This window comes from Rhinolophus ferrumequinum, chromosome 9, assembly GCF_004115265.2.
Source record: "Rhinolophus ferrumequinum isolate MPI-CBG mRhiFer1 chromosome 9, mRhiFer1_v1.p, whole genome shotgun sequence".
Lineage (NCBI taxonomy): Eukaryota > Metazoa > Chordata > Mammalia > Chiroptera > Rhinolophidae > Rhinolophus > Rhinolophus ferrumequinum.
The window spans coordinates 46,483,396-46,501,546 of record NC_046292.1 but is presented as its reverse complement, the minus strand read 5'-3'; the positions used below and the strand labels follow the sequence as shown (position 1 = coordinate 46,501,546).

General features: G+C 33.9%; 1 protein-coding gene across 2 annotated transcripts in view; it reads right to left on the bottom strand.

The window, feature by feature from the left end:
• EFCAB7 (EF-hand calcium binding domain 7) overlaps positions 1 to 18,151 on the bottom strand; it is a 47,321-nt gene that overhangs the window by 17,591 nt on the left and 11,579 nt on the right. For both annotated transcript variants that reach the window (XM_033113383.1, XM_033113384.1), the window contains exons 7-10: positions 12,198 to 12,339; positions 8,862 to 8,971; positions 6,378 to 6,535; positions 5,557 to 5,690 (exon numbers count right to left, since the gene is read on the bottom strand). In XM_033113383.1, coding sequence (XP_032969274.1) covers positions 5,557 to 5,690; positions 6,378 to 6,535; positions 8,862 to 8,971; positions 12,198 to 12,339 — 544 coding nt within the window. The remainder of the gene's footprint in view (positions 1 to 5,556; positions 5,691 to 6,377; positions 6,536 to 8,861; positions 8,972 to 12,197; positions 12,340 to 18,151) is intronic.

The following is an 18,151-nucleotide window of genomic DNA, read 5'->3' as shown; positions in this document are numbered from 1 at the left end:
ATAAAGGCCTGAACCGGAATATGGGAATGGAGAAAGTACGTATGCTGAAGAAAATGGAATACTCTAAATATCAAACTTCCTTTTACATAAACTTAATGGTAACTGCTCAAAAAAAAAATCCAGAGCTGAAATATATACTGTAATAAAAGAAGAAACAGAGGGAAAAATCATAGAATACCACCACACAGAAATAATAGACAACAACAAAAAAAGGCAAAGAAACAATGGAGACACGGTCTTACTAGAAAACTAAAGATAGAATGACAGGAAATCCTCACATATCAATAATCACCATAAATGTAAATGGACTGAACTCACCAATAAAAAGGCACAGAGTAGCAGATTGGATCAAAAAACTAAACCCAACCATACGCTGTCTCCAAGAGACACATCTCAGCTACAAGGACAAACGTAGACTCAAAGTAAAAGCATGGAAATTGACACTCCAAGCAAATGGTATCCAGAGAAAATCAGGTATATTCCTACTGATATCAGATGAAACAGACCTCAGGGTGAAAAGGGTAACAAGAGACAAAGATGGACATTTCATAATGGTAAAGGGGACTATAAACAAGAAGACATAACAGTCATCAATATTTATGCCCCCAATCAGGGAGCACCGAAATATACCAAGCAACTACTAAGAGAACTAAAGGGAGAAATTGACCAAAACACAATTATACTATCGGGCCTAAATACATCATTGACAGTTATGGATAGATCATCCAAACAGAAAACAAATAAAGAAATAGCAGCCCTAAATGACACATTAGATGAAATGGACATAAGTGATATTTATAGAGCACTTCATCCTACAACATCAGACTATACATTTTTTTCTAGTGTACACGGAACATTCTCAAGGATAGACCATATATTGGGACATAAAACTAGCCTCAGCAAATTTAAGAAGATTGAAATCATACTAAGCATATTCTTTGATCACAAGGCTTTGAAATTGGATATCAACTGCAAAAAGAAAGCGGGAAAAAACACAAATACATGAAGATTAAACAACACACTTTTAAAGAATGACTGGGTCAAAGAAGAAATTAGAGCAGAGATCAAAAGATACAAAGAAACAAATGATAAGGAATATACATTCTACCAAAATTTTTGGGATGCAGCAAAAGCAGTTTTAAGAGGGAAATTTATATCATTACAGGCCTATCTCAAGAAACAAGAAAAATCCCAAATAAATAACCTCACATTACACCTTAAAGAACTAGAAAAAGAAGAACAAATGAAACAAGGTCAGCAGAAGAAAGGAATTAATAAAAATCAGAGCAGAGCAGAACTAAATGAAATAGAGAACAAAAAGACAATAGAAAAAAATAATGTGACAAAGAGCTGGTTCTTTGAAAACATTAACAAAACTGACAAAGCCTTGGCTAGACTCACTAAGGTAAAAAGAGAAAAGACACTAATAAACAAAATCAGAAATGAAAGAGGGGAAGTTATCACAGATGCCACAGAAATACAAAGGATCATCCAAGAATACTATGAAGGACTATATGTCACCAAATTCAATAACCTAGAAGAAATGGACAACTTCTTAGAAACATATAGCCTTCTTAGGCTGAACCATGAAGAACTGGAGAATCTAAATAGACTGATCACCAGTAACGAAATTGAGTCAGTCATCCAAAACCTTCCCAAGAGCAAAATTCCAGGACCAGATGGCTTCTACCAAACCTTCAAAGAGGATCTAATACCAGTCCTGCTCAAACTCTTCCAAAAAAATTGAAGAAGAGACAGTACTCCCTAACTCATTTTGAGGTCAACATTTCCCTGATACCAAAATCTGGTAAAGATAACACAAAAAAGAGAACTACAGACCAATATCTCTGATGAATACAGATGCAAAAATCCGAAAGCAAATTCTAGCAAATCGAATGCAACAATGCATTAAAAAGATTCATCACGACCAAGTGGGATTCATCCCAGGGGCACAAGGATGGTTCAACGTACACAAATCCATAAATGTGATACATCACATACACAAAATAAAGGACAAAAATCATATGATTATATCAATTGATGCAGAAAAAGCATTTGACAAGATATAACATCCATTTATGATTAAAACACTTAATAAAATAAATATAGAAGGAAAATACGTTAACATAATAAAGGCCATATATGACCCTCGGCTAATCTCATAATTAACGGTGAAAAACTGAAGCCCTTTGCTCTACATTCAGGAACACGACAGGGCTGTCCCCTTATCACCTCTGCTTTTCAACATAGTGTTGGAAGTCCTCGCCAGAGCAATCAGGCAAGAGAAAGAAATAAAAGGCATCCAAATTGGGAATGAAGAAGTTAGACTGTCACTCTTTGCAGATGACATGATGCTATATATAGAAAACCCTAAAGACTCCACCAAAAAGCTATTAGAAACAATAAACGAATACAGTAAATTATCCGGCTACAAAATCAACGTACAAAAGTCCATTGCATTCCTGTGTACTAACAATGAAATCTCAGAAAAAGAAATACAAAAAACAATTCCTTTTGCAATTGCAGCAAGAAGAATAAAATACCTAGGAATAAACTTAACCAAGGATGTGAAAGACCTATATGCTGAAAACTATAAGACATTTTTAAAAGAAATCGAAGAAGACACAAAGAAATGGAAAGAACTTCTGTGCTCATGGATTGGAAGAATCAACATAGTCAAAATGGCCATATTACCCAAAGCAATAGACAGATTTAATGCAATCCCCATCAAAATCCCAATGGCGTGTTTTAAAGAAACAGAACAAAAAATCATCAGATTTGTTTGGAACCACAAAAGACCCTGAATAGCCAAAGCAATCTTAAGAAAAAAGAACAATGCTGGAGGTATCACACTACCTGACTTTAGCTTGTACGATAGGGCAACAATAGTCAAAACAGTATGGTATTGGCAAAGAAAGACAGACACGTAGACTAATGGAATAGAATTGAGAACCCAGAAATAAACCCCCATAAATATGGACAGATAATTTTTGACAAAGAAGCAAAAAACATACAATGGAGAAAAGACAGCCTCTTCAATAAATGGTGCTGGCAGAATTGGAAAGCTACGTGCAAAAGAATGAAACTGGACTGGTATCTGTCACCATGTACCAAAATTAATTCAAAATGGATCAAAGACTTAAGCATAAGACCTGAAACAATAAACTGCATAGAAGAAAACATAGGTACTCAACTTATGGACCTTGGGTTCAAAGAGCATTTTATGAATTTGACTGCAAAGGCAAAGGAAGTGAAAGCTAAAATAAATGAATGGGACTATATCAAACTCAAAAGCTTCTGCACAGCAAAAGAAACCATCGACAAAATAAAGAGGCAACCAACTGAGTGGGAGCAGATTTTTGCAAACAGTGCGTCCGATAAGGGGTTAATATCCAAAATATACAAGAAACTCATCCAACTCAACAACAGAAAAACAATCAACCCAATTGAAAAATGGGCAGAGGACCTGAGAAAACATTTCTCCAAAGAGGACATACAAATGGCAAATAGACATATGAAAAAAATGCTCAACATCACTAATCGTCAGAGAAATGCAAATAAAAACCACAATGAGATATCACCTCACCACAGTCAGAATGGCTATCATCAACAAGACAAGTGGTAACAAGTGTTGGAGAGGCTGTGGAGAAAAAGGAACCCTCATACACTGTTGGTGGGAATGCAGACTGGTGCAGCCATTATGGAAGGCAGTGTGGAGGTTCCTCAAAAAATTACGAATAGAATTACCATATGACCCAGCAATCCCTCTCCTGGGTATCTACCCCAAAAATCTGAAAACATTTATACGTAAAGACATGCGTGCTCCAATGTTCACTGCAGCTTTATTTACGATGGCCAAGACATGGAAACAACCAAAATGTCCTTTGATAGAAGAATGGATAAAGAAGCTATGGTATATACACACAATGGAATACTATTCGGCGGTAAGAAAAGATGAAATAGGACCATTTGTGCCAACTTGGATAGATCTTGAGATTATAATGCTAAGCGAAATAAGTCAGACAGAAAAAGTCAAGAACCATATGACTTCACTGATATGTGGTATATAAACCAAAAACAACAAAAGAACAAGACAAACAAATGAGAAACAAAAACTCATAGACAGACAATAGTTTAGTGGTTACCAGAGGGTAAGCGAGGAGGGGGTGGTAGATGAGGGTAAAGGGGTCAAATATATGGTGATGGAAGGAGAACTGACTCTGGGTGGTGAGCACACAATGCGATTTACAGGTGATGTATTACAGAATTGTACACCTGAAATCTTTGTAACTTTACTAACCTTTGTCACCCCAATAAACTTGAATTGAGAAAAAAAAAGTTATATGACGATTACATCTTCCTAAAAATAATACTCTATTATGTGTATTATCAATCTAGCTAATCAAAGTTTAATATTATAAATCAATACACATTTCTTATTATTGAGTATACTATATAAACTTTCAGTTAAAAAAAGATGTGTTTTTAAAAATCTTCCTATTAATATTTCTACCTTACTCGTTTAGAGAAACATATTTATCAGACTCCCACCTGGCTCACTAACTGTGTCAAGCTTAGACCATTTTAAGAACCAGAGTAGGACACAGTACTACCCCAGTTAAAGTAACATGTGAATTAATCTCTCTCGGCTGCAGTCTGGCCTCCTCAGACTTCTTGTTCTGCGACCTACAGTTGGCTGTGGCTTTTTGGTTTTCCCCTATAACCTTTCAGTTCTTGGCTTAAATACAAAGGCCTACCTTATTCCCAGACTCCTCCTAAGTGACAAATGCTTTTGCCTCATTCTCAGTATTTTTCTTTGCCCATCTTGGTATTTTTGGCTTCCATACCTCCATGAATGGAATTTCTTAATCCAACTCAAATACAAAAAAACTAAATTCTTAATAGGTATAAACAACTTCCTGGGAACTTCTTAATTTTTAATAAAATTCTAGCCTATTAGCTCTTTGCTGCCCTCTCGTGGGCACAGTTGGGGGCTCTTGACTACTTCAGTCCGACTGGTATCATGAGGTAGAACAAAGTGTTTTACATTCTAAGCTCCAGAGAGCATAAACTGAAAATGAAATTATAATTAAGTACTGAAATTCATATTGTCTTTTAACTTGAGTACTACATTAACTATCAATTTAAGGAAAACAAATGTTTAAGTTTTCATGATCTACAAACAATGCTACTACTTTTAAACTGTCCTAATTGCTATAACAATATTCGATGATGAAGTTTGACATTTTACTTCTTAAGGATAAAAGGAGGCTATGTATTTTTTCACATACCGGCGGTGCCAAAAAAATGTATTCAAGTGGACATTTTGGTCAACGTTGCTCAAACAGTAGTTCGCCGTAATCAGAAGTGTCTGGACGCTGATGGTAACCACTTTGAGCACCTCTTGTAATTGCAGAAATCAAACGTGACTTGTATTCATCTTCTGTTCTCGGTATATATTGAGTATTACAATTTTAATAGTTTATTCCTTTCTTAAAATGTGTACACATTTTTTTGGCACCCTCTGAATCTATCCATAAATAGAAAAGTGCTCACCCCTGCAGACAGCCCAAGCACCTTCATCACATTTCTCACCACTGGTCCTCAATTCAAAATAATTATATTCTTCAAGGCTAAGAAGACCATTTCCATCTAAGTCAATTACATCAAATATATCTGATAGAGTTGACCTAAAATTACAAAAATAACAGATTATTTGTCTCCAAGGCAACTAGACGAAGAAGGTTTCTATGAAGATAACTTGCAAACGGAAGTGATGTCAAGGCATTGAACAGTTTTCGTGAACTATAAAATAAATGTATGTAATGTATGTAATCCAAATGTAATCGAAATGTAATCCAAATATTTTTTATTCAGTCTAGTATTACATGAGATAAAGAAGCTGCTAAAGCAACCATAGTATATCTCAGCACATAGTTGGACCTTAATGAAGAGTAGTTCCTTCCCTTCTTTTCTCCTTTCTCCAATCTACTAACTTCTTTCTTTCCACCAGATTTTCGTGTGTATATCTAGGGCATGGGAGAACTACTTAAATGCTCGGATTACATGTCTGACAGTTATCTAAGTCAATAGTGCAACTAGCGGGACCCATTTGTAAGGTAGTGACTACTGGAGGAGAAATCGGTAGATGTATGACTAAAGTTGACTTGCTAACTGTGTAGAACCCAGAAATGAATGGCAATCCCAGACCTGTGAATGGAAGGTCACTTTCAGATACCTAATGAAAGAGCTGATTATTGAAGTGGAATCTTGAGATGGAGTGGCGGCTGGCCAAAAGAAAGGATTGAAGACAAGGTTATTAGTATATATATCCAGTCTTGATTTTATAGTTCTAACCTTAAAAAAACAGAACTTACCGAAATTCCTTTGTAAGAAATAATTCCCCTGCTTCATCTCTATACACAAGCTGGGCTTCTTCTGTTATTGGTTTTATTTCTTTCCTCAGCCTACAACCAGTTGTGGAAGGAATTAACCAATAAATTCCAGGTCCTAGTTCACCAGTCCATCCAGAAACCTTTTCTCAATAGAATTAAGCAAACAAACAAACAAAACTACTGAGCTTAATGACTTTTTTTTTCAATTACAGTTGAGCTTAATGACTTTTAATCTTCCTTCTGAAAGGGAAGCATTAGAAATAATTTTTTAAAATCAATATTCACCAGTTCTATTATGGTTCTATCAATCTTTCACAGGCTTCAAAATCTTTCTTCAATGTTAACCTTAGTACAAGACCATTAGATGTACTTCTCTCTCTATTTCTTTTAAGTGCCCAAAACTCTAACAAATAAGTTATATAATTTCTAAATCTTCCCCAATAATCTCCAAAAATGTTTGTGTTACAAATATCTTCAACAGGAAGCAAAGACATAGATCTTAGAATAATTTTTTCAGGTTATGATTCCCTAATTTGATTCAAATATAAATATATGATTTTAAAATCAGATTTCAATGACACAAAATAAAAGAGTTCACCATTTGTATAAATTAGCCATGTTTGTAAGAATCCACTTATGGATTTGACAAAAGGACAGGAATTTTACTATTACTTACATAATATGGACTATAAAACAAGATGACAGAATCCCAGATAAACCTACCTTATACAAAATTCTTTTCCATCACAGGATATTTATAATGAGTGCCAGGATATTTGTATAGGACATTTATTCTCCTGTTCTATAAAAGAAAGCAAAATGGTCTCTACGGACCTTCTAGGTACTTTCTAAAGGCCAATGGCTTCCTATAAAACCTAAGGGTTGTCTTTGTCAAATATATTAAATCTAAGCTTTTTCTAGTCATGTATAATAACTAAGCAAACAGCTATTTGCCCTTCATCACAGAATAGCCCTAGCAATTTCTGTCTGGTATTGTGTCCAAAAACTTTCAAAACCCAGGTATACTTTAGATCATCCTGGCTACTCATATACAAAATAAAGTTGCTCATCTGAATGCTGGGTTCAGCCCTATTTCTGCCCTCAGAAATCAGAGGAACCATAATCCTCTTAAAGTAACTATGTGCTATTTTGATAGAAGAACCAATCCAATAAAACTGAGGGTTATTTTGAAGACTAAAGATTGACCAAACCCATCCTTTGGAAGCATAATTTTTTAGATTGGCCAGATGTAGACTGATACCCAGGAATGAAAAGTCATTTTTGCAGCTTCCTAATATATGTTATCCCTTGAACCTCCCTTATCTCCACATATGACAAGGGAAAGACTTTCATGGGCACAAAACTCTTCTTAAAGAAAATAATTGAGAAACTAAAACTAAAAATAAAAAAATCCTTTGTAAATATGACATACTACAGATAACCAGAAGCCTATATAGTAAAGAAGTAAATAGAAACTCATTCAAACTTTATTATAGGCTTACTATGTACTAAGATTTTTACACATGCAATCTCATAAGAAAGTAATTTTATCCAAAACAAAATGGGAAAAGATATTGTTTTCGACAATGCTTTATCTTGAACTTAACTTTGTAGTCAGCTCTGAAGAAGAGTTGAGTCAAAACATTAAGTTCTGTCATTTTATTTGTTTCTTGCCTATAACTATTCTTGTCTGTTAGGAAGCCTACAATAAAGACTTTTATATAACATTCCATCAGGGAAATGTTTGTCTGTCGTTGGACCTATATAAAGATTAAATATGATATTGCAGTAAGCCCTTGAATAGCATTATTTCTGTTATTGTGTAGCAGATGTATTTTGTAGTCCTCATAAAATAAATAGCCACATTTATGTATCTGCTTCATATATTTGGCCTCTGAGTAAATAGGTAATTAGAAAAGATCAGAGCAACCCCATGGACAACACATAAAATCATTCCAAAGCATTTCTTCAGATCAATCTATTTTTGAACGCTATGAGTCAAGCCGGAGGATAGTAATCTTGAAGTTTTTCTTTTTTGCAGTAGTAGTATAAGTAAGACAAACACCTAAAGCAACCTTTCCAAAGTCCTGAGTTGCTTGTACTTAGAGGGAAAAAGTCCACTGGCATCAACCATTTTTTCCTGAGTACAACAAAAAATGTTCACATGTGAGGGATCAGCACATTTAGAAAAGAAGAGAGTAAAGTGCAATGTCACACAACTTACAAGTTAAGAAGCTAAGACTGCCAATCAATCCTCAATTCTTAAAACTCAGAAAAACAAGAAAAGTCCTTCACAATTAATGAAACATACATAATATGCCTAGTTTTGAAGTATTGCATATACCTTAATTGCAAAGGGAAATACAAAAGTTAACAAAAAATAAAATATAGAAAAACGATTATTTTCCCCAAACTTGAGTTCACAGTATATTTTTAAATTAGACATTAGAAAACAAATATATATACTTCTCTATTTCGTAGTTCAGTAAAACACAGGAGTTGTAGATTTGTTTGACTCTCATTTTCCTTAAGAATATACAAGGCAGTATCAACTGATAACCACGGGGATGGTTTCCCTAGAAACAAAAAACCCAAAATCTTAAAATAAGCCATCACTACTTACTTACTCTTTCCTATCTAAAAAAGAGGTTAGAGGTTTCTTTACCCTTTGGATTTTTTTTTTAAGAAATACACATACTATTTTTATATGTAAACATCATAGCATTTGCAATAAGGTACGTACTTATATACAGTCACCTTGTTAGAAACATTCTCTATATATACACTTTCTAAAAATTGTTAACTTTTCTTCAACTCATCAGAGAGCTGAAGTTGCAGGGCAAACAAGTAGCCTGAAATCCAAGGAAAAACAAAACCTTTTAAGAAGAGATGGAACACAAGCAAGCACTGGGTTATGTGTGGAGGAGCAGCAGATAGGTGATGTCTGACACAACCTGTGTGCTGACAACTCCAAAATTGTCTCACCAGCTAGAACCTTTCCTTTGAATATTAGACCCACATCACCAACTGCCTATTGACATTTCCACTTGGATTTCTTTGTCTAAAACTGACTTTTCCCAGTATCTTTAAAAAACAAAAACAAAAAACTGTCCATCTATACTCAAACTCAGTTAATAGTCACTCATTCCTTTTGGTTGCTCAAGCCAAAAATCTTGGAATCATCTTTAACTTTTTTCTTCCCTCACATATCACAACTAATCCTCAGGAAATCCTATGTTGCAACCTTCAGTATTTATCCAGAATCTCTTCTTATCCTCTCTCTATTCCAATTCAAAGGATTGTCAGTCCCCTTCTGGAATTCTGCAATAGTGTCCTAGCTGGTCTCCTTGCTTTCTCCTGGGTGCCCTTCAGTCTACTTTCAATACAGCAACCTGACTGCTCTTGTTAAAATTATGTCCTGTCTCTACTCAAAATCTTCTCACGGAGTCGAGAGTTTGAAAAATGTTGCTTCCACCCTAACAATAAGAAAGTGCATAAACTACAAAATCATAACTTTTCTTGAACCCATCAGAGCTGAGGTCACAGGGCAACCAAGTATCCTGAAATCCATGGAAAGACAGACCCTTCCAAAGAGAGATGAGATGCAAGCACTGGCTTATCTGTGGTAAATCACAGGAGGACAAGATGTCAGGCGCCAGCCAAGGGGAAAAAGAAGACAGAGGGCAGAGAAATATTTGAATAAAGGTAGAAAGTTTTCTAAAAATAACGAAAGACAACAAGCCATAAATCCAAGAAGCTCAGAGAGCTCCAAGCAGGATAAAACCCAAAAAACAAAACAAATAGTATTAACAAAAAAAATAACACATAGACACATAGTCAAACTGTTGAAAATCAAAGATAGAACCTTGATAGCAGCCATGGGTAATCCTCCTAAGGGTTCCTCATTTCTCTCAGAGGAAAAGCCCAAGTCTTCATTGTGGTTAAAACAAACAAACAAACAACCACCGACTCTGCCTGACTTTGTCCTTATTCCTCTGTCTTCATCGACAACTCTCTCTTCACTTCATTCCAGCCGCTCTAGCACTCGAGCCGCCTTGCTGTTTAACACCTGGCACACTCTCGTCTCCTTCACTCTTCACCCTTCCACCACCCCGACATCCACAAAGCTCACTCCTCTGTCTTCTGCGGAAAACAGCCAAAATGTCTGTCTCTGTCTGTACCCACAGCCCTTTGCTATGTGACTCTGCAGCTGCTCCATAAAGAGGTCAAGTCTCTTTCTTCACCTTATACGTTTGGACTTCTCTTGTGACTTGCTGTGAACAACAAAATGTAACAGAGGTAACGTGCCAGCTCTGAGCCCTGGCCCAGGAGGCCCTATGGTGCTTCTGCTTTCTCACTCATCCCCGCTAATTTACTAGAGGAGAAGAGAGTATATGAAGCAAAGTCAAGGCGTCCCAGCTGAGACCCCAGACAGAGCAGAGAGCCCAGCCAAGCTCAGTGAAGCCAGGCTCCAGCTGACATGTAGCTGACTGCGGATACATGAGTGAGCCCATTTGAAAAACAAAGAAAAATCAAGCCCATTTGAGGCCACAAGAACTGCCCAGCAGGCCAGCTCATGAGCAAATAAATGTTTGTTTTAAGCCACTGAGTATGGGGTAGTTTGTTATGTAGCAACTGATAACTGATACACCTCTTTCAAAGTCTTTGCTCAAATGCCAATTTCTTAATGAAGCACACACTAACCACTCCATTTCAGTGGCAACACTTATTCCCTCAGCATTCACAATGCCCCTTTCCCTCTATGTTTTTCCCATAGCATTAACCACCTGCTAACATACCATGTCATTTACTGTCTATCATGTTTATTATTTATTGTTTTTTTCTCCTACTAGAATGTAAATCCATAAGGGTAGGGATTTTTGTCTCTTTTATACTCTGATGTATCCTAAGCACCTATAATGACAGTATATAAGGACCTCAATAAATATTTGATAAATGATAAATAATCCTTTTCGTAAGAATACAGAGACTACATTGAATTTGCAGACTTATCTTGATACCTTTATCTGAAAAATGGCTATTCTTATTTGAAAGTATCAACTATCAAATGTTATAAGTATCCTACAAGACATACAGTGAAAACTTTCAAAATCTCTACTTTAGGAGGGAAAAAACTGGGAGTTGGGAAGAAACCTCTAGTAAGGTAATGTTGATATGTAAACATAATAAAATCAAGATTAATATTTAAAACAGTCAACATTAAAAGGATATTTAGGAAAAGCACTCTTATAGACATTTTTTACTAATTAAAAATTACTGAATAACAATTTTAGATACTAGGAAATCATTAATTTTCATCTAGCATTTGTGTACAAAAAAAGAATATTACCATGAATGCAAAGATTCTTAGTGAGAATTGTCTAAGTCATATGACGTAGGACTTGAAGGTATTCAAAAATACTTGCAGTTCATATTGTCTTAAATTATGTTCCTATAGAACTTCTCTTAAATATATTAATTTTAAAAATTGATAAATGACAAAAGCTAAGGATTAATTAGCAAAAGAAAAGTTAATTCTATGTCATAAGGAAACCAGGGAACATTTTGTCTTTGTTTTAAATAAAATAAAACATGCTTTAAACATATATAAAAAGCAACTTAGTTGCTTTGCAAAATATGATAATACGGTCAATGTATAAGCTAACACTTTCTTTAAACACATGTAACCACATTTCTTAGGCAGATTATTTTCTTCACTAAATAGGACTATCAAATACATAAGTATTTTCAAAGACGGAACAAACTGATATCTTTAAAAATAAACAGAAAATTTAAACTTGCCTTCAACTTGACTCAGGTTTAATGGCTTAATTGTTAGATAAACCATGGATCTCTGAGCTATTTGCATCCTGTATTGATGACTAATGATTTCACCATCTTCTTCTAAGAAAAAGCAACCTTTTGATTGGACGCATTGCCATTCCTGAAATAAAGAAAAAAATTTTGTTTCAAACAATGTTTATTAAATGTTTCCAGCACGCATAGCAATGAGGAGAAACCTGAGGAGGATATAAAAGAAATGTCAAATAGAGTCGTTGACCTCCAGGACTTTGCAGCGTTATTGAGAGGTGAAAAATAGACATGACACAATTCAATTAACTGATAGTAGTATATGATTAGAACAGAAAAAGAATTATATATGTAAAGTAATATTATAATTCCAGTTCCTAAAATAGTGCCTGGCACATTGTAGGTGCTCAATAAATGTTTGTCTGACTGATGTGTGTGCGGGGAGGATCAATATAAACTGAGAGGGTAATCCGGGAACTGTATCTTGAAGAATCAACAGAATTTAGATAATGAAACTTTTAGGAAAACAACATAATGAAGAAATAAGAAAAATAAAATTCATAAGCGTGGGAAACGTATTGAAAAGAAAGTGATAAATAAATGTGCTGTTGCAATAATCACGGTGAGATTAGTGCTTGGAGCATAGTTAGAATGAAGTAAGGACCGCTAAAACTGATATGTTCAAAGAAAAAGTGATATGGCTTTATATTTAAAAGATAAAGTATGTGTCAACCATAATTGTTTCAAGTTTAGGTAACTAAAAGAACTGAGTAAGTTTCACAGCTATAGCAAAATGATGATAAATATCAGTTTTGAGAAAGACCTTTCTATAAGGTTGGTTCTACTATCTCTTGGTCTAGCCAAATTCCTTCTCCTAGTCCAAACTACTATGTCTATATGGGAACTTATAACTAGAATTAAGGACAACTTAAAGATGGTACTTTATGTAAAAAGTAAAGAATTCTCTATGGAAGGTATGAGGAATTGTGCCATTACCATACATGTGCGCAAAAATGCTTTTCACTTTATCATTAGTGGGCTTGCCTACCTATAACATAACATATATTTCTGTTCTACTCCTAATGACTTCTAAAAATATTAATAGGGATTCAAAGTTACTTTACAAAGAATGATTTTGGAAAATTATCTGTAAGGACATTTAAATAATAAGTTCAAGGCTTTGATAATATTAAGATGATTACTGAAAAGGTCTGCATTTGCTGTATAACAATAATATCAAAGCTACTCTTAATCCATTATAGATTTATATAGCACTGAAAGGTAAGAACATAATTTACATTGAGATTAATTTCTCATTCACATTTTTAAAGCCTAAAATACCATAATGTGTACTTACACATCATTTTTGTATTACATAAATCATAATTATTTTCATATTTTATATTATTTTCATAGCACCAAATACAATTTAAAGTTAGAAATTTAAAAATAGGAAAAAATCCTCATAGTTCTACCAACCTAGTTTGATTTTTATGTAATGTTTCCTAGTGCTGGCCTTATATAAAAAACTATTTTTCACATTCTAATTAATATTAATTTATGCTCTTTTTCATTTAATGTTATATCCAAAACATTTTGCTATTGAAACAGTGGTACAAAGTTGGAGGACTCACAAATCCTGATTTCAATACCTACTACAAAGCTACAGTAATCAAAACAGTGTGGTACTGGCATACAGACAAATATATAGACCAATAGAATAGAATGGAAAGCCCAGAAATAAACTCTCACATTTTTGGCCAAATGATTTTCAACCAGGGTACGAAGACTATTCAATAGGAAAAGGACAGTCTTCAACATATGGGGCAGAAAGATTGGATATCCACATACAAAATAATTAATTTGGACCCTTACCTTACACCATATATAAAAATTAACACAAAATAAATCAAAGACCTAAATGTAAGTATTAAAACTATAAAAATCTGAGAAGAAAACATAGGGGAAAAGCTTTATGATGTTAATTTGGCAATGAGTTCACACCACAAGCACAGGCAACAAAAGAAAATATAAACTGAATTTCATTAAAATTAAAAACTTTTGTATATCAAAGGATACAATGAACGTAGCAAAAAGGCAAACTACAGAAAAGGAGGATATATTTGCAAATCATGTATCTGAAAATGGCTTAATACCCAAAACATATTAAAAACTCCTACAACTCAACAACAGAAACCCAATCTAAAAAATTGGCCATGGGACTTGAATAGACATTTCTTCAAAGAGGATACATAGGTGGTCAATATCCACATTTTGGAAAGATGCTCAACATTACATCATTAGGGTAATGCAAGTCAGAACCACAGTGAGATACCACTTCCTACACACTAGTATGGCTATAATAAAAACAAAAACAAAAACAGAAAATAACAAATACTGACAAGGAGAAACTAGAACCCTGTGCCTTGCTGGCAGGAATGTAAGTTGGTGAAGCCACTGTAAAAAAAAGTTTAGCAGTTCCCTACAAAATTAAACATAGAATTATCATATGATCCAACAATGCCACTTCTGGGTATATTCCCAAAAGAATTGAAAGCAGAGATCTCAAACAGATTTGTACATCTTCTTCATAGTAGCATTGCTCACAACAGCCAAAAAGTAAAAAGAATCCAAATGTCCATTGATGGATAAACGAAATGTGGTGAAAACATACAAAATGTCATTCTGCCTTAAAAAGGAAGGAAATTCTGACACATGTGGCACTTGGATGAACCTTGAGGACATCATGCTAAGTGAAATAAGTCAGACACAAAAGGACAAATATGGTATGATTACATTTGTATGAGATGGAGTAGTTAAATTCAGAGACAGCAAGTAGGATGGTGGCTGCCAGAAGCTGAGGGGAGGACGATATGGGCAGTTATTGTTTACTGGGTCGAGCTTCAGTGGGGAAGATGAAAAAGTTCTAGAGATGGATGGTGGTGACAGTCACACAACAATGTGAATACATTTAATACCACAGAATTGTACACCTAGAAATGGCTAAAATGGTAAATTTTATGCTATGTATATCTTACAATAAAAAAATTTGTTCAGCAATATTCAAAATTTCAATTTTACTGGTTCTATAATTGAGTTGGTATACCATTACCTTGTTAACTATTTCTAGAACGTTGGGCATTTAGGTAATTTCCAATTTCTCATCAGTATAGATAATGATAAAATGAATACTACTTTACCGAAATGCTTTACTTCTAACGAATAATATCCTTCAGAAGCACGTGTAGGCAAAAGGTATGTATATTTTTAAGTCTAATGACATGTGTTCCCATATTGCTTTGTAAAACAGTGACACTAATTTTATACTACCAATGGTGTATAATGTAATAATTTTGTCATTACCATAACTTGGTCAGTAGTAAACTTATTTGTAAACTTATTTACAAAGTTGGGTGGTCGCGGGGATAATTTCTTAAGCAAGGTGTGAGTACATAAAATATTCATTAGAGTGTTCCATATATTTTTATACTATATGGTATTGTAATGATTTTTGCATTAAACTATATTAATGCAATAAAATGATATAATAAAATGGTATTGTAATAATTTTTTGCATTAATTTGAATTTCTCTGGTTAGTAGCAAGGCTGAACATTTCCTCATGTGCTTATTATTTTTGTCTCTTTTTGTGTGAACCTCTTATTCATCCCCTATTCTCATTGCTCTATTGCAGAAGATATTTTTCTCACATATTTAATAATTCTTTTGACTATTTTAGGTACTAATCTCCCTTTGTAAGCTATGATGCATTTATTTTTCTCTATTTTTTTATTCGAGTTTTGATTATCTTTCAACTTATGTAAGTTTTCAATTTTTATATTCATCTCTTCTTTGGAGATTTCTTCTTAAACTGAATTTTAAGAAATTACCATTATTGCTGAACTATTACTCAAGCTTTCAGTCAGTCATTAATGACATGCACTGTCACACCTTTGGGGTATAAAAGATATGTGTACTTTTAATTCTGAGAAATTAAAATATGACCTTAAATTATTGGAATTCATCTTCATAAGTATATTGCTCATGACAGAAACAAGTCATTATATATGATATTTTAACAACATCCCTATAAGGCAATATGGGCTAGATATAAATTAGTCATTTTAATAAACAGAGAACTTGAGGTACCCAGAGGTTATACTGATTCAGACTTTTACAAGGAGATTGTAGAAATATCAGGTCTAGAGTCTAAAACTTTTGGATGAATGTTTTTACCATTAGATCATGCTTCCAAAAGAAAATATGCTCAGTATACTAAATTCAAAATTTTTATAACACAATGAGGTTCAAACTTGAGCTTGAGCCAAAAGTTAAAGTTCAACTATTAATGATGAGTAAGAGTATGTAAGACTTTCATTTAGCCTCCTTAGTCTTGGATGGGAATATATTACGGACTAACAACAGATGCTGACATTACCACAAAGCCAATTGGCCTGAATATAACCAACATGATCTTGGATGGCGAAGACTCCTACAGACAAGGAAAGATAGACTTATATTGTATTTAGGTAAGTTACCCTTTGACACAGCTTGAACTGAGATTCTGACATTAAAAATGTTTTCCTTTCAATCAATTTTGACTATAGCGTTATCAAATGGAATTTCATTGAATATACTTTATGAATGTATTTTTTTATATTCACCCATCTGGAATGGTAAGGGATACTACTTGAGAATTACAGAATATTAAAGGTAGAAGAAGTCTAGAAAGCAATCTAGTCCAGATTTATCTTTTGATTGATGATAGTGAAAAATAAAGTGATATGCTCTAGTTACAATTCTCGTTGACTGCAGAACCAGAGCTGGACCCAAGGACTCCCTACTGTCTCTCCAAACTACAACTATATTCAAAATTCTGTTCTTTTTGATACTTAACTATCAGCCATGACTTTTTTAAAAGCTAGTAGTTAAGGAAACTTCATGTTTATGAATTATTATAATAAAGTATGATAAAGCATGATCATTTGGAATCAGCCACATATTGAAGCATTAAGGTAAATTATTTGGTTTCCTTACTTTAAAAATGTAGATTTTAGTAGCTGGAAAATTTCTTAAATTTGTATTGTAATCATGGTGTAGCAGCCCTCCCCCGTCCCCATTAAAAATGTTTAAATGAAACTGAAAATTAATGTACTTTGCCAGGTACACTGGTAGTGAACATAATTTGTGGCATTTGGGAAACTCAAAGATGGAAGAATTTTTCCATGTGCTTATGGTCCTTCTGGGGGCAGTGCTATGAACTGACAGGAGATGCCTTTATAAAATTTAGCTGGGAAGTGAGTTAAACATTTTTATTGGAGGTCTTTCCTAAGTTCCAATTCTGAAAAAGGTACAGGTAGAAAGAAATTTATAAGTTTCTTTGGAAAGACGGTCAAACTGCACACTACAATACCTGGTTAATAAGGCTGGGAAATGGTAGGTCACTAGCTATTATAAAATAGAAGTAAGACAAATGCCACATTATTTATATCAACCAACCTTTAAGTAATAATCAGATTATTGTGAATACTAAAAAACATTACTAGGAGAATTTGTAGCTCTCTTATTTAAAAAGAAGCATTCAAATTCTTAAGATCTACCCGAGTTTTTAAACACACAATGCTTATTCAAACTAAATTTCCTTTAAAACAAATAGACTTTCAATCACACAAAGTTTTTTCTCTAGGATCTAGACTAAAATGTTATCAATTAAAAGAAAAAAAAAAGTACTGACAAATTAGCTGGCTCATTCAAATAAATCAATTTGAATGGATTATGGATTAAGTTGGCAGTTTGAGTGTTATGATAAAAATGGAAGAGGTCTGAGTTAAAAAATATTTTTAAATGACAGTAAGAAATTCCATGTATAATTTTTTGAAAACATAAAGCAAAAATAAAACACTAGCTTGTAATCCTTCTATAGGGCATAAGGTGGTGCTGTATTCT